We start from the raw sequence: 18,513 nt of genomic DNA, 5'->3' as shown, positions 1-18,513 counted from the left end.
TGTGGTCACTCTGGCATTGAAAGGGGGGCAGGTTGTGGTCATACATATATATAAATAAAACAATAAATATTGTATTGTTTTTCCTGTTTTTGTGTGCACTACAAATAAAATATGCGCATTGGAATTCGTTCATATTTTTTTTTCAAACTATAGTCCGGCCCCCAACAGTGTCTGAGGGACCGTGAATTGGCCCCCTGTTTAAAAAGTTTGAGGACCCCTGCTCTAAATGGTCTAAGGTTATCAGTGGTGTACCCCAAGGTTCAGTGTTGAGACCCTTACTTTTGAATATCTTTATAAATGATATAGGGTCTGGGATTAGAAGTACCATTTCAGTCTTTGCAGATGACACCAAGCTATGCAGCAGTAGAACGTCTTTACAGGATGTGTCCAACTCACAAGCCGACCTCAATGCGCTGTTTAATTGGGCAACTATGTGGTAAATTAGATTGAATGTTGATAAATGTAAAGTTATGCACTTGGGGGCTAAGAATATGCATGCATCATACATACTAGGTGGAGTACAACTGGGGGAATTAATGGTGGAGAAGGATCTGGGTGTTCTGGTAGATCATAAGCTTAATAATAGCATGCAATGCCAAGCTGCGGTTTCCAAAGTGCGCAAAATACTTTCTTGTATTAAGAGAGGCATGGACTCCAGAGAGAGAGAGATATTATTTTGCCCCTGTACAAATGATTAGTAAGACCTCATCTGGAATATGCAGTTCAGTTTTGGGCACCAGTTCTCAAAAAGGATATCGGGGAACTGGAGAAAGTGCAGAGAAGGGCAACCAAACTGATAAGAGGCATGGAGGAGCTCAGCTATGAGAAAAGGTTAGAGGAACTGAATTTATGCTCTTGAGAAGAGGAGATCAACATATACAAATACATAAGTGGTCCATTTAGTGAACTTGGTGTTGAGTTATTCCCCTTATGGTCATCACAGAGGACAAAGGGGCACTTTTTACATCTGGAGGAAAATAGATTTAATCTCCAAATACGGAAAAGCTTCTTCACGGTAAGAGATGGGAAAATGTAAAATAAACTCCCTCAAGAGCTGGCTCTGGTCAGCTCAGTAGAATATTTGAAGAAAGGCCTGAATTCTTTCCTAAATACACTTAATATAACTGGATACTGACATTTATAGGTAAAGTTGATCCAGGGAATATCCGATTGCCTCTAGGGGGATCACGGAGGATTTTTTTTCCCCTGGCTAAGCAAACTGGATCATGCTTTATCTGTTTTTTGCCTTCCTCTGTATCATCTGTGGGAATAGAATAGCGTGTGTGGAGGTTTTCTATTTATGCATCTTTTTTTTAACTAGATGAACTTGTGTCTTTTTTCAACCAGATTCAATATGTATTCCATAGCTGTAGTCAGTGACTAGAATTCCACTCAAAGCCGCATGTGCATTGCCGAACTAAGGTCTAAGGTCAGCCAGAGAAGAGAAAGAGGACCAGCCAGATAACAGGTGGAAAAAAATTACTAATGCTTAATTTTAAAAAATTACATCAAGGGGGTCTAAGGGAAGACTGAGAAGTGGAAGAAGTACTGGAGTTCTGCTATAAAGTCTGTCTAACTAAAGGCAAAATTATTATTTTTTTTTTTTTATTTGGATGGAGTGGAGAGGGATTAGAACCCCTATCAAGTTTTTATTGCTATCTATATCCCCATTATTTATCTATTTATTTATTGCCAGTTTACGCAGTGCTTTACATATACATTGTACATTCACATCAGTCCCTACCCTCAAGGAGCTTACAAACTAAGGTCCCTAACTCACATACATACATACACAGTAGGGCTGAAATTTTTTTTTTATATACAGGATCCAATTAACCTACCAGAATGTCTTTGGAGTGTGGGAGGAAACCCATGGAGGCACAGGGAGAACATGCAAACTCCAGGCAGATAGTGTCGTGGTTGGGATTCGAACCAGTGACCCTCTTGCTGCTAGGTGAAAGTGCTAACCACTATACCACTGTGCCGCCCATTAGGGAGATTCACTGTCATGCACCTGATCCGAGGCCAACATGCTGAGAGGGCTCCCCTTGCAGCTAAGTGCGGCATACCCCTGAAGGTGGTACAGGAGGTGTAGCACCCAAAGTAGCACAGGTGGCCAGCAGGGTACTGGAGAGTGGAACCAGAGAGCTCATGGAGGGTGCTGGAGAAGGCAGGACACAGAGTAAAGCAGAGGTCTTTTGAGAGCTGCAGAGAAACTTGGCAACCTTGTGCACAGCTGGAGGCAGAGGTAAAGTCAAGGCTGGGGGTCAAACACGGGTAGTCAGTTAAATGATAAGGCAGGAGGAAATAGCAAAGTCTGTAATGTAAGCCGGGGTCAGGAAGACTGACAGGTAATGAAGAGGAGACCTTGAGGAGCAAGATTGGTGAAGCAAGCCAGAGGGTCAACGACAGGAGGAGGAGATCAAACAAAGTCAGGAGCAAACCGGGTCACAACAGGGGAAACCAAAGGAAGAATACAGGAGCTCAGGAACACGGGAAAGCTGACGACAATCCAGCAATTAAATGGATCCTACAGCAGTCTTTTATAAGCCAGCAAGTGGCAGACATGACTAGGCATGATGGGAATTGTAGTTCCTGAACAACTGGAGGGCCATAGTTTGAAGACCCCTGGTCCAGGGGATGGGATCTGATGAGAGCGGACAGGCGGTCCGCTCTCATCCGATTCCCCATAGAGAGCAGCGGGGCCCTGACAGCTCCCTCTCCGCACACAGCGCAGAGACGGAGCTGTCATCTGCCTGCTCAGCGGGGATTGGCGGATCAATCCCCGCTGAGCAGAGAACGGTCCGCTATGGAATGTGGAACGTGTGAAAGGAGCCTTACAAACCAAAGAAATCCAAAGGACAGACATGACCTTTGGATTTCTTTGGTTTGTTATCACCAATCACCTTTGGACTAATCACACATACATTTTCACCAAGGAATTTTTATTTTGTATATGGAACTTCTTTACTTTCACAATTTGTAAGTTTTTCTGAAAGCTATATTTTTTATATTTTCACTTGTGGGGTACACATATTTTTTGTTTGGTTATATACGGTATTCATTTTTTATCTGATTGTTATTTAATCTTTTAGATTTGCGCAGCACTTTTTGTCTACAATCTATAGAGGTTATATCTATACACTTGTGCTTGCAGCAATTATTTTATTTGTTTTTAGCGCAGATTATTGCAAATGTTTTTTGGTTTTGGGTGTCAAAAGTGCAAAGTATATTGACACTTCACCCAGAAAAAATAATGATATAACATTTTCAAAATACAAATGATAAAGGAATTCTAATTTCTGGCTTTATTAATATGAGTAGTGAAGAACGAGTCTTGAATGTGAATATTACATTATTTTATTTTTTTTGTAATCATCAGCATCTAGTTTAGCTGGCAAAGAATGCCAGGATTTCAAAAGCAAGTAATTTTATTAATAAAAATTGATTGTATTATCCATTATAACAAAAGGTTAGTAAAACTGATCTTGTTTAATTTAGAAATAAGTTAAGATTAGATGAATTTGCCCTTTAAAAGATTAAAGAGAAATGTATTGTATCATTTTTATTCATCATGTATTCATGTAACATGTATTCATCATTTTTATGTCCTATGAACCTTATACAATAAATTTAATTAGGCCACTCATTGTGCTATGTGATCATTCTTTAAACAGTCACTCAATGCATTGTATTGTGTGTTTTGTAATTTTATATCTTTTATTTTTATTTTCTGTGAATTGCTGAACTATTTTGGTAATCTCCCTGTCAGGTATTTGCCGTTCTAAATTGGATACCTAATTTTCACAGGAAACAGTTACAAAAATTAAAGCATTCATATACAAAACTCTGAACCCCATTCCCCTACTCTGGTTTATGGGTAGTACAGTTCCATAGCAGAATTTTGCCTACTAAGTTTCCTAAAGAAAAATTTCAGATATGACATTTTTTTACAAAGTTACATTGGTCCAGCTTGGATGTAAGGAGAGACTCTGCTTTGTACTCCTGGATGTAAGGGGGAACTTGCATTTTATGCATTCATACCGTATATAAAAATGTTTATTTTTCGACCCTACAAATATTCTTAAAATATAAGATGTGGTCCTCGTCTTGAAAAGCTTGAAGACCCCTGATCTATATGATTGCAACTCATTGGTTTTGGTTGATTTTCAGTGAATGACGGTCTGATTTGTTTGTCAACTGTGTCACTAGCCTCAAGTGGCGGCTGGTGCTCCATGCTCCATGGGCCGGGGGGGGGGGGGTGGCGGCAGATGGACCATATCCCCCCCCCCCGACCACACCAGCTCCAGCCAGACACCATATCCCCCCTCAGTCGTCGGCTCACTCACCCTCCTTGGACTGGCAGGCAGCGGCGACTTCCCCCTCAGTCTCCTCCGTGGGTCGGGCTTCCCCTGCGTCTCCTTCCTCCTCCTTGGCCAATAGCATGGCTTCTCCTTTCAGCCAATCGGAAAACGGTTCTCTGGACCCCCTTCCTGATTGGCCAGTAGGAGAATCCGTGTGACAAAAGCGAATGTTCATTAGCTGTTATCACACAACTGGGTGGGCTCAGGGCGCAGCGCTCTGCGCCCTGAGCCCACCCTTTTTTGAAGCCTATTAGAGCCTCTGGCTCTAATCAGGTGCTTAAAAAAAAAAAAAAAAAAAATTGGAATCCATGCGTCCGGTGCCCTGTATTTAGATTAGGGGGCCGGACGCATGGATAGGGGGGGGCGGCGCCCCTGTGCCCCCAATGGACGGGCCACCACTGCTAGCCTATCAAATGAGGTAGTTAGACAACCTATCATGAGAGAGACATAGGGACTACTACTACATACAGGACCTTTTTCTAACCATAATAGAAACCTGGCTATTTTACTGATTTGTTTTAATGCTTTCTGAGGAGTTTCTGATTTACAACAAATATGAAAATTGGTAGAGTCATGCTAAAATAAAAAGTCCTTATCTGTTTATTTGTTCTAAATCAGAGATTCGAAATAATGAAGAAGAGGGTTAACATGGCAGTTAACAAGCAGACTTAGGCCAGCAATGAGGGCCTCATTGCTTATCCTTTAAGTAAGAGGGGGAAGATTGTATAAAGTGCACCATAACAGGATGCTAAGGAAAGACTTGGACTTGTTTTTGGCTACACCTGACCATCACACCAATATGAGCTTTCTGAATACCCCATTCCATATTCATGGGCATTAATATGGAGTTGCCCCCTTCTTTGCTTCTATAAAAGCCTCCACTGTGTTGGGAAGGCTTTCCACAAGATTTTGGAGTATGCCTGTGGGGATTTTAGCCTATTTGGCCAAAAGAACACTTGCAAAGTCAGTTGCTGATGTTGGGTGATAAGATCTGGCTAGAAATTGACATTCTAATTTATCCCAAAGGTGTTAATTGGGGTTAAGGTCAGACCTCTATGTAGGCCACTCCATACCAAGCTCATCAAACCATGTCTTCATGAAGTTAGCTTTGTTCACTGGGGCAGTGGTCCTCAACTCCGGTCCTCAGGGCCCACTAACAGGCCAGATTTTAAGTATTACCTTGGGGAGATGCAGACTAGAGTACTGCAATCACTGAGCAGCAAATAATATCACCTGGGTTGTATTTCAATTATCTTGCAAACCTGGCCTGTTAGTGGGCCCTGTAGGCCAGGGTTGAGGACCACTGCACTGGGGTGTAGTCATGCAGAACAGAAAATTACTTTTCCCAAACTTGCTAAAGGTTGGAAATGCACAATTGATTGCTGTATCATTAACAGTACCCTTCACTGGAAACACCTGAAGTAAAAAAGTAGAAGGGGTGTCCACACACTTTGAGCCATTTAGGTAGGTGTGATGGTTATGAGTCCAGATACATTTAGCTATATTGTCCATTTGCAATGTGTAATCAATAGGTCTATTTGAAGCCATGGATGTAGCATTCAAATGATGTATCCAACATATGATAACATTTTCTAAACTGGAGACTCTAAAGCTTTTTCGAGAACTCTTACTGCATCCTCAGCAATATCTTTCAAGAAGTAGTAAAGCATGTAATATGTTGTACCAAACGAGATGCCACCTGCTGCCGTTGTGCCAATCACAGGAATATTACTAATTAAATATTCAACGACCATGACTGCGCAGACTGCTCCTCTGGTTAATAAACTTGTGACAAGCTCTTTATTGATCTCTTTTACTACTATGGGTGACTTGATCACAGACTTCAACTCATTGACATCTTTATCAAATCTGTTAGCCAACTTTTCAAGAGATCTTTGATCCAGGCCAAATGCATTCCGATATTTTTTCATTTCTGTCACCAAGATACCAACATCACAAGCAAATGACAGTCCTGGAATAGGGACTACTGCCACAGCACAGGAAAGAGTTGCCCACTTCCAGATCTGCTTCCTTAAGGCTTTTCTTTTCTTTTCTAAAATTGGGCGAGAAATATTGGGCAAACATAACATAAAAGCGTGTCGCTTTTGACTTGGAAGCTCTTGTTCTAGTGTCTCTTGTAATTGATGGAAGTCAAATTTTTTAAAGTCCAGTGAGGAGAGGAGAAACACCTTTGGATTTTGGATCCCTCCATCATTTAGGCATTTAATGCAGTCATTCCGAATCTCATTCAATACGTTCACTTCCTTATATGACTTTTTCCGACGTATTTGAGAAGCGTGCAAGTCTGAGTCTACTTTCGATCTCACAAAGTAAAATTTCTTTCCCATGGACTTGATCTCTTTAGCCAGCTCCATATCATTGTGTCGGAAACGTTCCGATGACATGATTATAAAAAAGTCATATCGATGGAACTCAACATCTCTGAGGTAATTATTTGGTTTAAAATTTGGGGACCCAATTCCGGGTAGGTCCCAAAGTGTCACGTTATTGTACTGTGGATGTGGATAGGGTTTTGGTTCCATGGTGGTCTCTGTGACTCCTGTTTTAGCAGCACCTTCTTCTTCATCATCATCCAGGCCACGGATGGCATTGACAAAAGTAGACTTTCCCGATCCCGACTCTCCTGTTACTGCAATGTTTAATGGAGCATTTTCAATCTCATTTAGAGACTGACTGAGCTTTTCGGTTGCTGCACATAGGTCACCTTCTTCTAAAGCTGCTTTAATTTCTTCCACTTCCTCCTTTGAGATAATATCAAATGATTCTGAAGGATCCGATTCAGAAAAGTTGCTAAAGAAAAATAAAAAATATTTTTGTATAAGTTCTGGAGAATGACATTTAAAAAGACCCTACCAGTCTTTAAAGAGTCTGGAGGAAGGAGCCACGTGTCTCTAAAATGCGTTGGATGTCTTTATGTGATCTCTGCCTGTGTCAAATCATGTACAAACAGGGCTTTTTTCCAGCGGGAACGCGGGGGAACGCGGTTCCTGCACCTCCAGAATTGAATGTATGTGATGGCAAGGGATGCTCGGGTGTGCTGGAGGGTCTGTTGATGCTGGCTAATAGGCAATCTATTATTGCTGGAGGGGATCTATTTTTGCGGAGGATGGGGGTCTATAGTTGCTGGAGAGTTCTTCTGTTGCTCATGGGGGATGTATTGTTACTGGGGTGGGTCTTATGTTGCTGGTGGGTCAGTTGTTGCTGGGAGGGATTTATTGTTGAGGGAGAGGTCTTTGCCGCTTGCTGCTGGAGGGTCTATTGATGCTGGCTATTGTGTAATCTAGTATTGCTGGAGGGGATCTATTTGCGCAGAGGATCTATTGTTGCTTGGGAAGTCTGTTGTTGTTGGTGGGGTATCTATTGTTGCTGGGGTGGGTCTTATGTTGCAGGGCATCAATCATTGCTGGGAGGGATCTACTGTTGAGGGAGGGGTCTAATGTTGCTGGCTACTGGACTGTCTATTGATGATGGCTGTTGGAAGTCCATTGTTGCAGGGGTGGATCTATTGTCGTTGGGGTGTCCATTGTTTCTAGATCTATTATATTGCCTTTCTTGTTATTGTTAATTCTCTAAAAGGGGTGGTCCTGGGAGGTGGGTAAGAGGTGAAACCAAGGAACGGTGTTCGGAGGTGGGTAGGGGACGGAGTCAAGGGGTGACTCCGAAGGAAGGAGTTCCTGCACCTTTTCTCTGAGAAAAAAAGCCCTGTGTACAAATAAGTAGAAGTGTATTGAACCCTTGTGAATGCCTATTAATTCCTACATGTTGAATTTTGAATATATTGTACTGTTTAATACTTTTTTTTTAATACAATTACAATAACGTTTATACATTTAGAAATAAAGTATTTTTCGAGCCATTCAAGTCCCATTCAATGGGGAATCATTTTGCCATACATTTTTAACCACTTCAGCTGCGGAAGGTTTTACCCCCTTAATGACCAGGCTATTTTTGCGATTCGGCACTGTGTCACTTTAACTAAAAATTACGCGGTCGTGCGAACGCTGTACCCAAATACAATTGATGTCCTTTTTTCCCCACAAACAGAGCTTTCTTTTGGTGGTATTTGATCACCTCACCGGTTTTTAGATTTTTTGCGCTATAAACAAAAAAAGAGCGACAATTTTGAAAACAAAGAAAACACAATATTTTTTACTTTCTGCTATAAAACATTCCCAATAAAATAATAAAAAAAAAAAAAAATCAATTTTTTTTATCAGTTTAGGCCAATTTGTATTCTGTTACATATTTTTGGTAGAAAAAAAAAAAAAAATCCCAAAAAGCGTATTTTAATTGGGTTGTGCAAAAGTCATAGCGTTTACAAACTACAGGATAGATTTTTGGACTTTCTTTTTTGTTTGTTTTTATTAGTAATGGCGGCGATCATCGATTTTTAGTGGGACTGCGACATTGCGGCAGACAGATCGGACCCCTAACTGACATTTTTGACACTTTTTGGGGACTAGTGATCAGTGCTAAAAAAATATGCACTGTTACTGTATAAATGATACTGGCAGGAAAGGGGTTAACATTGAGGTGATCAAAGGGGTTAATGTGTGCCTAACAATGCTTACTAACTGTGGGGGGGGGCTCTGTTGCAGCTTAGCTGATACACACGATCTTGCTCTGCCTGTGTGACAGAAGACTCGCCTGCTTTGTTTACATAAGCAGGCGGGTCTTCTGTCAGTTTCTCTGACAATTGCGAGAGGCCGGTGGCGATCGCTGCCGCTCCTCCTGCTTCCTGACTCCCGCTGTGTCTAATCACAGCGGGAACGCGGCTCCGACGCCGCACGAGCGCCACCGAGACCGCGTGCACAAAATCACGTGGATATACAGCAGTATATCTGCGGTGGGCGGTCGGCAACTGGTTAATATAGGGATGTTGGCCATTACAACAGTGAACCGATTTTGCATTTATCTGCATAGTTTTTTTTTTTTTTATTGGTAAAGGTGAACTAACCCTTAAGAAAAAGTTCTAATGGCACTCCCCTAAAATATAAAATAAATAAAACAGAAGTATATATATATTCAGTGGATGGAACCATATAACTATTCAATGTAGCACCAACATCCCATTTAAAATATATAAGGGAAGAAGGGAGAACTGGGGACTTTTAAGGTGCGATTCTCTAAAGTTTCCAACATACACATGGACCGAACAACTCCATATAGTACAAATATACAAAGTTTTATTCCTTTATACAAAAACGAGAAAAGAAAGGTTTTAAAATCACATCAGAAAATGTTAAAAACGGTAAATAACTGCGCTTTAATTGACCGGCTTCTCCAAAATGGCTTCTTTTTTTATATACTTAAATTATTTTTGTATTCATCTATTTAGCCGGAGAGCATTACCAGTGCTTATTCTGAAGAAGCCATTTTTGGCGAAACCGGTCAACGAAAGCGCGGTTATTTACCGCTTTTAACATTTTCTGATGTGATTTTAAAACCTTTTTCTTTTCTCGTTTTTGTATAAAGGAATAAAACTTTGTATATTTGTACTATATGGAGTTGTTTGGTCCATGTGTATGTTGGAAACTTTAGAGAATTGCACCTTAAAGCGGAGTTCCACCCTCAAAATGAACTTTTCCCCGTCCGCTTGCTTTAATTTACCTGAAAAAGAATTGGATAATTACAATTTTTTTTTGATTCACTTACCTTGTTTTTAATGAAAATATACATACCTTCCTTCCTCTTCCTCCCTCTGCGGCCGCGGCCCGCGCCGTCACTTCCTCCTTGCATTGACTCCTGGGAGATGAGCGTCATCGATCCCAGGAGTCAATGCGCCTGCACCGGTGTCACTCATCACTTCCGGTGCAGGCGCGTCATTCCCTGCTGAACAGCTTCTGGGCATGCCCAAAAGCTGTGCTGGGATGAAGCGCCTGCACCGGAAGTGACGAGCAGGGCCGGTGCAGGCGCAGTGGATGCTACTTACCAGGATCGGTCAATTTGTGGAAAGTAGGAGGGTTTTGGGGGTATACAGCGTGGGATTTGTAGAGGCGGCAATGCAGTTGGAACCAACGGACGTGGAAGAAACTTCCCACCTACCCGCCCTGTGTTGGATATCTTTTAACCACTTGCCGACCTTTACGGCAGTTCCCAGGAGCAATCCTGGGGGCGCATGCTTACCACCGGGGGCACACGCTCGCCGCCTGGGGCAGACGCCTGCCCCCATTTGCCACAGGGGAAGCTGATGCACGGGGCCGGCGGCCACAACTGCCGCCAGGTACCCGCGATCGCTCCCTGTGGAGAAAGAATGGCGGTCTGCTGACTCTCAGTAATGTATACAGGACCCCTGTCTTTCTCCTATTTAAAAACACAGGTCACTGTGTTGATTCCACAAGCCCATCCCCCTCACAGTTAGAAGACACCCCCTAGGCTCACATTTAACCCTTTGATCACTTCCCTGCCAGTGTCATTAGTACAGTAACAGTGCATATTTTTTAGCACTGATTACTGTAATAATGTCACTGGTCCCACCCAAAAGTGTCAAAAATGTCAGTTAGGGGTCCGATCTGTCCGCCGCAGTGTCGCAGTCCCGCTAAAAATCTCAGATCACCGCCATTACCAGAAAAAAATAAAATAAAATGATATGTATATATGTATATATACATATACTGTATATATATATATACATATATATAAAAATAACATAAATCTTTCCCCTAGTTTGTAGACGCGATAACTTTTGCGTAGACCAATCAAAGTACGCTTATTGGGATTTTTTTTTTACCAAAAATATGTGGCAAAATACAAATTGACCTAAAATTATGAAAAATTTGATATTTTTTTTTTTTTCAAAATTGACGCTCTTCTTTTGTTTATATAAAAAATAAAAAATTGCACAGGTGATCAACTACCCCCCCAAAAAAGCACTATTGTTGGGAAAAAAAGGACATCTAATTTAATAGGGTACAGCGTCGCATGACCGCGCAATTGTCAGTTAAAGTAACGCAGTGCCGAATCTCAATAAATGGCCTGGTTTATAAGGGGGAAAATCCTTCCGGTCCAGAAGTGTTAATGTTGGCCATAAGATTTTCAGAAATAGTTCATTGTAGGGACCCATCTGGGGTATGGAGTCCTCTGTTGTATCCCAGTTAATGGTGGGTTAACTGGGAAGTTGTAACTAGGACGTACTGTATCTGGGAAAAGATGGATTGTCCCTGTGTCGGTGTAATGCGGCTGTGGAGCTTTTAGCAGCCACGCGGATACAAATCTGATGTTGGTTCGCTGTGCCTCCTAAGACCGGCAACTTTGATGTTATAGTTATTTGATTATGATTATTATTATTGTTTCTGTTTTAACCTGTTGCCGACCTTTTTACTGCGGCAGGGTGGCTCTCCTGTGCAAACCGACGTAGACTTACGTTGGTCACACACCTGGAACTAGGAGGCGAGCGCACGCCGGCGGTGGCGCGCTCCCGCCCCCCACTCGGCATCGGGGAAGCCGATGCATGTGTCAGGCGACTCCAATTGCCGCCTGACACCCGTGATTGTTCCCGCTGAGAGAGAAGAACGGTCAGCTGTTGTAAACACAGCCGACCGTTCTTCTCTCTGGAATGATCACAGAGCGCCTGTGATCCTTCTATATAGAATCACAGGTCTCTGTGATCGTTTCATAAGCCACGCCCCCACACAGTTAGAATCACTCCCCTAGGCTCACATTTAACCCCTAGGTCACCCACAGTGTTAACCCCTTCCCTGCCAGTGTCATTATTACAGTAACAGTGCATATTTTTAGCACTGATTACTGTAGTAATGTCACTGCCCCCCCCCCCCCCCCAAAAGTGTCAAAAAAGTCAGATAGGGGTCCGATCTGTCAGCCACAATGTCGCAGTCCCGCTAAAAATCGCAGATCGCCGCCATTACTAGTAAAAAAAAAAAACAATAAAAATGACATAAATCTTTCCCGTAGTTAGTAGACGTGATAACTTTTGCGCAAACCAATCAAAATATGCTTATTGCGTTTTTTTTTTTTACCAAAAATATGTAGCAGAAAACAAATTGGCCTAAAATGTTAAAAAGATTTGTTTTTAAAAAAAATTTTTTTAGGGAATGTTATATAGCAGAATGTGCAAAATATTGTTTTTTTTTCAGAATTGTTGCTCTTTTTTTGTTTATAGCGCAAAATATAAAAATCGCACAGGTGATCAAATACCACCAATAGAAAGCTCTATTTGTGGGGAAAATAAGGACATCAATTTTATTTGGGTACAGCGTCGCACGACCACACAATTGTCCGTTAAATTAACGCAGTGCCGAATCGCAAAATATGGCCTGGTCATTACCACAAAGTGACGTAGGGCTACGTCGGCAAACTTTGCGGGGTTATACCGGGATGATGCCTCTAGCTAGAGACACCATCCCGGTACCGTGGTTTACAGCCGACGGTCGGCTTTCTGTCAGTAACGACCGATGCGGCTCGGGAGCCGCTCGATCGTTACCCGGGTGAGTGGGAGGGGACGTCCCCCCCCCCTCCCGCCGCCTTCCGCGACTTTTCTCGGGGTTCCCGTCCCACCGGGAGACCCGAGCACCCAGCCGGCACGTCCGCCAGCTGGATGGAGTCCCGATCAAAGCCGGAAACGCCTTTGATCTGGTCTCCGATGACGTAACCCGGAGGCGGTGTCCATGACGTCACTTCCGGGTTACTCTGCTGAAAAGGCGGCAAATTTAAAAAACAGCTGTATGCAAAAACGCCGTTTTTGGTGTTTTGTATACATGGAAGTGTTGTGGAGGGGTTTGGGGTCTTTTAGACCCTCGATCCCTCCATAAAGATTACCTGTCACTACATATTGCTGTCACAAGGGATGTTTACATTGCTTGTGACAGCAATAAAAGTGATCAGATTTTTTATTTTTTTTTAAAAAACCTGTAATAAAGTTAAAAAAATAAATAAAATAAATAGGAAAAAAAAAATTTTTTAGCAGCCCCCGTCACCGTTCTACGTATACGGAAGTTGAGCCGCGAATGAAATCGCTGTACAAACCACACATGTGAGGTGTCGCCGCGAACGCCAGAGCGTGAGCAATAATTTAAAAAAAAGAGCTACACTCTAACTCTAAACTGGTAACCGTTAAAAAAATTTAAAGCGTTGCCTCTTGAGATCTCTATTGACCGTAGTTTGTCGCCATTCCACGGGTGTGCGCAATTTTAAACCGTAACATGTTGGGTATCTATTTACTCGGCCTGACATCATCTTTCACAATTTACAAAAAAAAAATGGGCTAACTTTACGGTTTAGTATTTTTTAAATGCAGTGAAATGTGATTTTTCAAACTTTTCCAAAAAAATGGCGTTTTAAAGACCGCTGCGCAAATACCGCGTGACCAAAAATATTGCAATGACCGCCATTTTATTCTCCAGAGTCTTTGCTAAAAATATATATATAATGTTTGGGGGTTCTAAGTAGTTTTCTAGGAAAAAATACTGATTTTAACTGTCCAAAATAGGGCTGGGGCTTAAGTGGTTTGGGGGAAAATCTTCCGGTCCAGAAGTGGTTAAGGAATGTTACATTTTTATGAACACACATTATGGTCAATGTCGTTGTGTAGGATACGGGGATAATCCTTTATAAAGGAAAACTTTTTTTTTCATACGTTTCCACCATACATCACAAATATACTGTAAATGTGTTGAATATGTAGGCATGTTACCTTTCTTGTATTACAAGTTTTTGACCAGCCCATAGTAAAAATACGTCATTACTCTGATGTTAAATACCAGTGTTATGACTGCAGCTAGCTACCATAATCCTGGTATTGTTTTTCACTATGGCCGATTCTGTTTTACATAGAAGTGGCTCCACAGGCAGAATCGCCACGGGATCACATTTAGAAGTGGCGAGATGGGTGCCCCCACCGCTTCCAGGTCATTCATGGGCTTACCTGACCCATTGGTTAAGCACCCAAGAGATCCAATGCGGCCGTTAGCTGGGCATGGAGAAAAGTGAGGCCAAAATGGGCACCACTTGTCTATATGCCCTTGGAGGAACACAGCAACGTCTGATGTCCCTTAGGTGTTAGCGCCGGTTCACACTACCGCGACGCTACTTCCCGGGGCGACCTCCGAGATCGCAGTGCGAGCAGCGCGCCACGACCTCGGAGCGGCCGCCACGGACTTCATAACATTGAAGTCTATGGCGGTCGCCTCCTGGTCGCCCCAAAGAAGCTCCGGACCCTTTTTCTGAGTCGGAGCGACTTGTGTCGCTCCTATTAGAACGGGTCCGCAGCTCCCCTATGGGAGGCGACCTGCTGCGACCTGTGAGGCGACCAGGTCGCCTCACAGGTCGCCGTAGTGTGAATGGAGGCTTAGGGCCATAGTAAAGGTTTTTTGTTTTTAGAGAAAAAGTAAAAAAAAAAATAAAATAAATAAATAATAATAATTTCTCTTGCTTTAAAGAGCCGGTTCACACTACCACGACCAGAAAGTCGCCCCGTGACTTGAAGAGACTTGGAAGAGACTTGGAAGAGACTTGTGCACTACTTTGAAGAGACAGGCGACTTTGTCTGTGGGGAATGCCTGGCTAATCTCTTTCTTCTTCCTGGAAAGTCTGATAACAAGTCGCTTCAATTAAGATAAGGAGGCGACTCCCATTGAAGTATATGGGACAGTCGGATCACAGGTCGCCTCAAAGTAGTACAGGACCCTTTTCTGAAGTTGGAGCGACTTCAGTAGTGCCAATTAAGACAGCACTGATTGATTAACATTGCTTTTGTTATGTCAAGCGACCTGGGGCTACACAAGTCGCCTCACAAGTCGTGCTAGTGTGAATGGGCTCTAAAGGTAAAGGAGAGATGTGGGGTCTTTTTGACCCCAGATCTCTTAACCACTTCTGGACCGGAAGATTTTTCCCCCTTAATGACCAGGCCATATTTTGCGATTTGGCACTGCGTTATTTTAACGGACAATTGCGCGGGTGTGCGACTCTGTACCCAAATAAAATTGATGTCCTTATTTTCCCCACAAACAGAGCTTTCTTTTGGTGGTATTTGATCACCTCTGTGATTTTTATTTTTGCGCTATAAACAGAAAAAAACGACAATTCTGAAAAAAAAACAAAAAAAAATATTTTTCACTTTCTGCTTTATAACATCCCCCCCCCCCCCCCCTCAAAAAAAAAAAAAAATTAAAAAAATCAAATTTTTTTAACATTTTAGACCAATTTGTGTTCTGCTAAATATTTTTAGTAAAAAAAAAAAAAAAAAAAAAAAAAACGCAATAAGCGTATTTTAATTGGTTTGCGCAAAAGTTATCGGGTCTACTAACTACGGGAAAGATTTATGTCATTTTTATTTTTTTTTACTAGTAATGGCGGCAATCTACGATTTTTAACGGGACACTTTTGGGGGGACCAGTGACATTACTACAGTAATCAGTGCTAACAATATGCACTGTTGCTGTAATAATGACACTGGCAGGGAAGGGGTTAACACTGTGGGTGATCAAGGGGTTAAATGTCTACCTAGGGGCGTGTTTCTAACTGTATAGGGGCGCGCTTTGTGAAATTATCACAGAGACCTGTGTTCCTATATAGAAGGATCACAGGCACTCTTTGATCATTCCAGAGAGAAGAACGGTCAGCTGTGTTTACAGCAGCTGACCGTCTTTCTCTCTCAGCGGGGAGCGACCGCGGGTGTCAGGCAGCTATCAGAGCCGCCTGCCCCATGCATCGGAGTCCCTGCTACCAAGTGGGGGGCAGGAGCGCGCCCAAGGCGGCGCGCGACCGACGTAGACTTATGTCATTTCGCGCCGGCGGGCCGCTCTGCCGCAGTAAATCGGTGGTGGGCGGTCCGAAAGCGGTAAATAAAGAGGACCTGTCATCCTTATTTCTATTACAAGGAATATTTAAAAAAAAAAAAAGTAAAATAAATTGAAAAAAATATTTTTAAAGCGCCCCATCCCTCCGTGCTTATGCGCAGAAGCGAACGCATACCTAAGTTGTGCAAGCATATATAAACGGTGTGAGGAATCACCGAGAATGTTAGAGCGATTCTAGCACTAGACCTTCTCCTGAACTCTAATCAGGTATAGCATTTACAAACTACGGGATAGATTTATGGACTTTTTATTTTTTTTTAATTTTTTTTTTATTAGTAATGGCAGCAATCAGCGATTTATACCGGGACTGCGACATTGCGGCGGACAGATTAGACCCCCTAACTTTTGACATTTTTTGGGGACCAGTGACATTAATACATTAATCAGTGCTAAATAATATGCACTGTTACTGTATAAATGACACCGGCAGGGAAGAGATTAACATTGGGGGTGATCACAGGGTTAAATGTGTTCCCTATTGTGCTTACTAACTGTGTGGGGGGGATGGGTTGGACAGAGGCAGAGAGAGATCGGTGATTAGGCTTAGCTGAATCACCCGATCTTTCCCTGCCTCTCTGACAGAAGAGCAGCCTGCTTTGTTTACATAAGCAGGTGGCTCTTCTGTCATTCTAGCCGAAGATCGCGGGAGGCCAGCGGCGATTATGCGTAGCCGAGCCGTCCTGCCGCAGTGTATCTGCGTGGGGCGGTTGGCAAGCGGTTAAATATCGCCATTTTATTTTCTAGTGTCTCTGCTAAAAAGGAAATATAATGTTTGGGGGTTCTAAGTAATTTTCTAGCAAAAAATCAATCCTGATTTAAACTTTTAACCACTTGCCGACTGCCTAACGAAGATTTACGTCAGCCCCTCACAGGCAAAGCGGCATAGGGCTATGTCGCTAGCCTGTGAGGCTCTGGGGAGCGAGCACACGCCGCTGGATGTGCGCTCCCGCTCGCTCATGGACCCCACCCGCGCGTGTGCCCGGCAGACCCAATGTCCGCTGGGCACTCACGATCGTCCGTTAGAGCGGGAGAAAGGCAGGCGGCTAATGTAAACAAAGCCGCCTGTCATTCTCCCCTGTGTAAGAATGGAGATCAGACGGTTCTACTATGTAGGACAGTTGATCTCTGTTCTTACACTAGTAGCCACAGCCAATCACAGTAAGAATCACGCCCCTAGGGACACACTTAACCCCTCCCTCTCAAATAAAGTTAACTCTTTCCCTGCCAGTGTCATTTTTACAGTAACAGTGCATATGTATAGCACTGATTACTGTAGTAATGTCACTGGTAACCCCAAAAGTGTCAAAATGTCAGTCAAGGGTCCGATCTGTCCGCCCCAATGTCGCAGTCCCGCAAAAAAAAAAAAAAATCGCAGATCACCGCCATTACTCGTTAAAAAAAAAAAAACAACAAAAATGACAAAAATCTTTCCCTTAGTTAGAAAACGCAATAACTTTTGCGCAAACCAATCAAAATACGCTTTTTGTGATTTTTTTTTTTACCAAACATAGGTAGCATAAAAAAAATTGGCCTAAAATGTTAAATAATTTAGATTTTTACATTTTTTGGGGGGGAATTTCATATAAAAAAAATGTGAAAAATATTGTTATTTTTGCAAAATTGACGATCTTTTTTTGTTTATAGCGCATGATCAAAAAAATCGCACAGGTGATCAAATACCACCACAAGAAAACTCTGTTTGTGGGAAAAAAAGGACGTCAAATTAGTTTAGGTACAGCGTCGCACGACCGCGCAATTGTCTGTTAAAGTCACGCAGTGCCGAATCGCAAAATAGGCCCTGGTCAGGAAGGGGGTAAAATCTTCCAGTGGTTAAACAAAAAGTTCCAGAAATTAGGCCTGGTCTTCAAGTGGTAAAAGAGACGAAATTCATACTTACTGGGGATGTGGGGAAGCTGCTGGATATTTTGTGGTTTCTACCACTTCAGTTTTAGCAGCACCTTCACATTCATTATCATCAAGTCCCCGGATGTCATTGACAAACGTGGACTTTCCAGATCCCGATTCTTCAGGTAGAGCAGTGTGCTTGTCTTGCTGAGTATTCCTCCCAGCCGTGTCACACAATGTCGTTTTCTGCAATGCATTTATGATCTCTCGTAGCTCAGTTTCGGACACAGTACCACCTCTTGATGTGGCATCACTTTGTAGAGCTTGTGCAATCTCCCGTATTTCCTCATCAGAAAGTGGACTAAATCCATAACCTGCACTTGCATCCATTCTTATGGTTGGACCAGTCTCCTGGGGAAAAGGAACATCAACCGTATTGGCACATTAAAAGATATTAGCACAGGAAGATG

General features: G+C 42.6%; 1 protein-coding gene across 1 annotated transcript in view; it reads right to left on the bottom strand.

Annotated features, from left to right (window-relative positions):
- Positions 1-18,238, bottom strand: part of LOC309568970 (uncharacterized protein) — a gene marked incomplete at its 5' end in the record, with an annotated part of 48,725 nt that extends 30,487 nt beyond the window's left edge. Inside the window, 2 exons of the mRNA XM_082274734.1 lie at positions 5,963-7,175; positions 18,096-18,238. Of these exons, the coding sequence (XP_082130860.1) occupies positions 5,963-7,175; positions 18,096-18,238 (1,356 nt within the window). The remainder of the gene's footprint in view (positions 1-5,962; positions 7,176-18,095) is intronic.
- Positions 18,239-18,513: the final 275 nt, after the last annotated feature.

The sequence above is a fragment of the Pelophylax lessonae genome (genome assembly GCF_965119305.1).
Source record: "Pelophylax lessonae genome assembly, chromosome: 12".
Classification (NCBI taxonomy): Eukaryota; Metazoa; Chordata; class Amphibia; order Anura; family Ranidae; genus Pelophylax; species Pelophylax lessonae.
The sequence above is the reverse complement of the archived record's forward strand: the minus strand, read 5'-3'. Positions and strand labels throughout refer to the sequence as shown.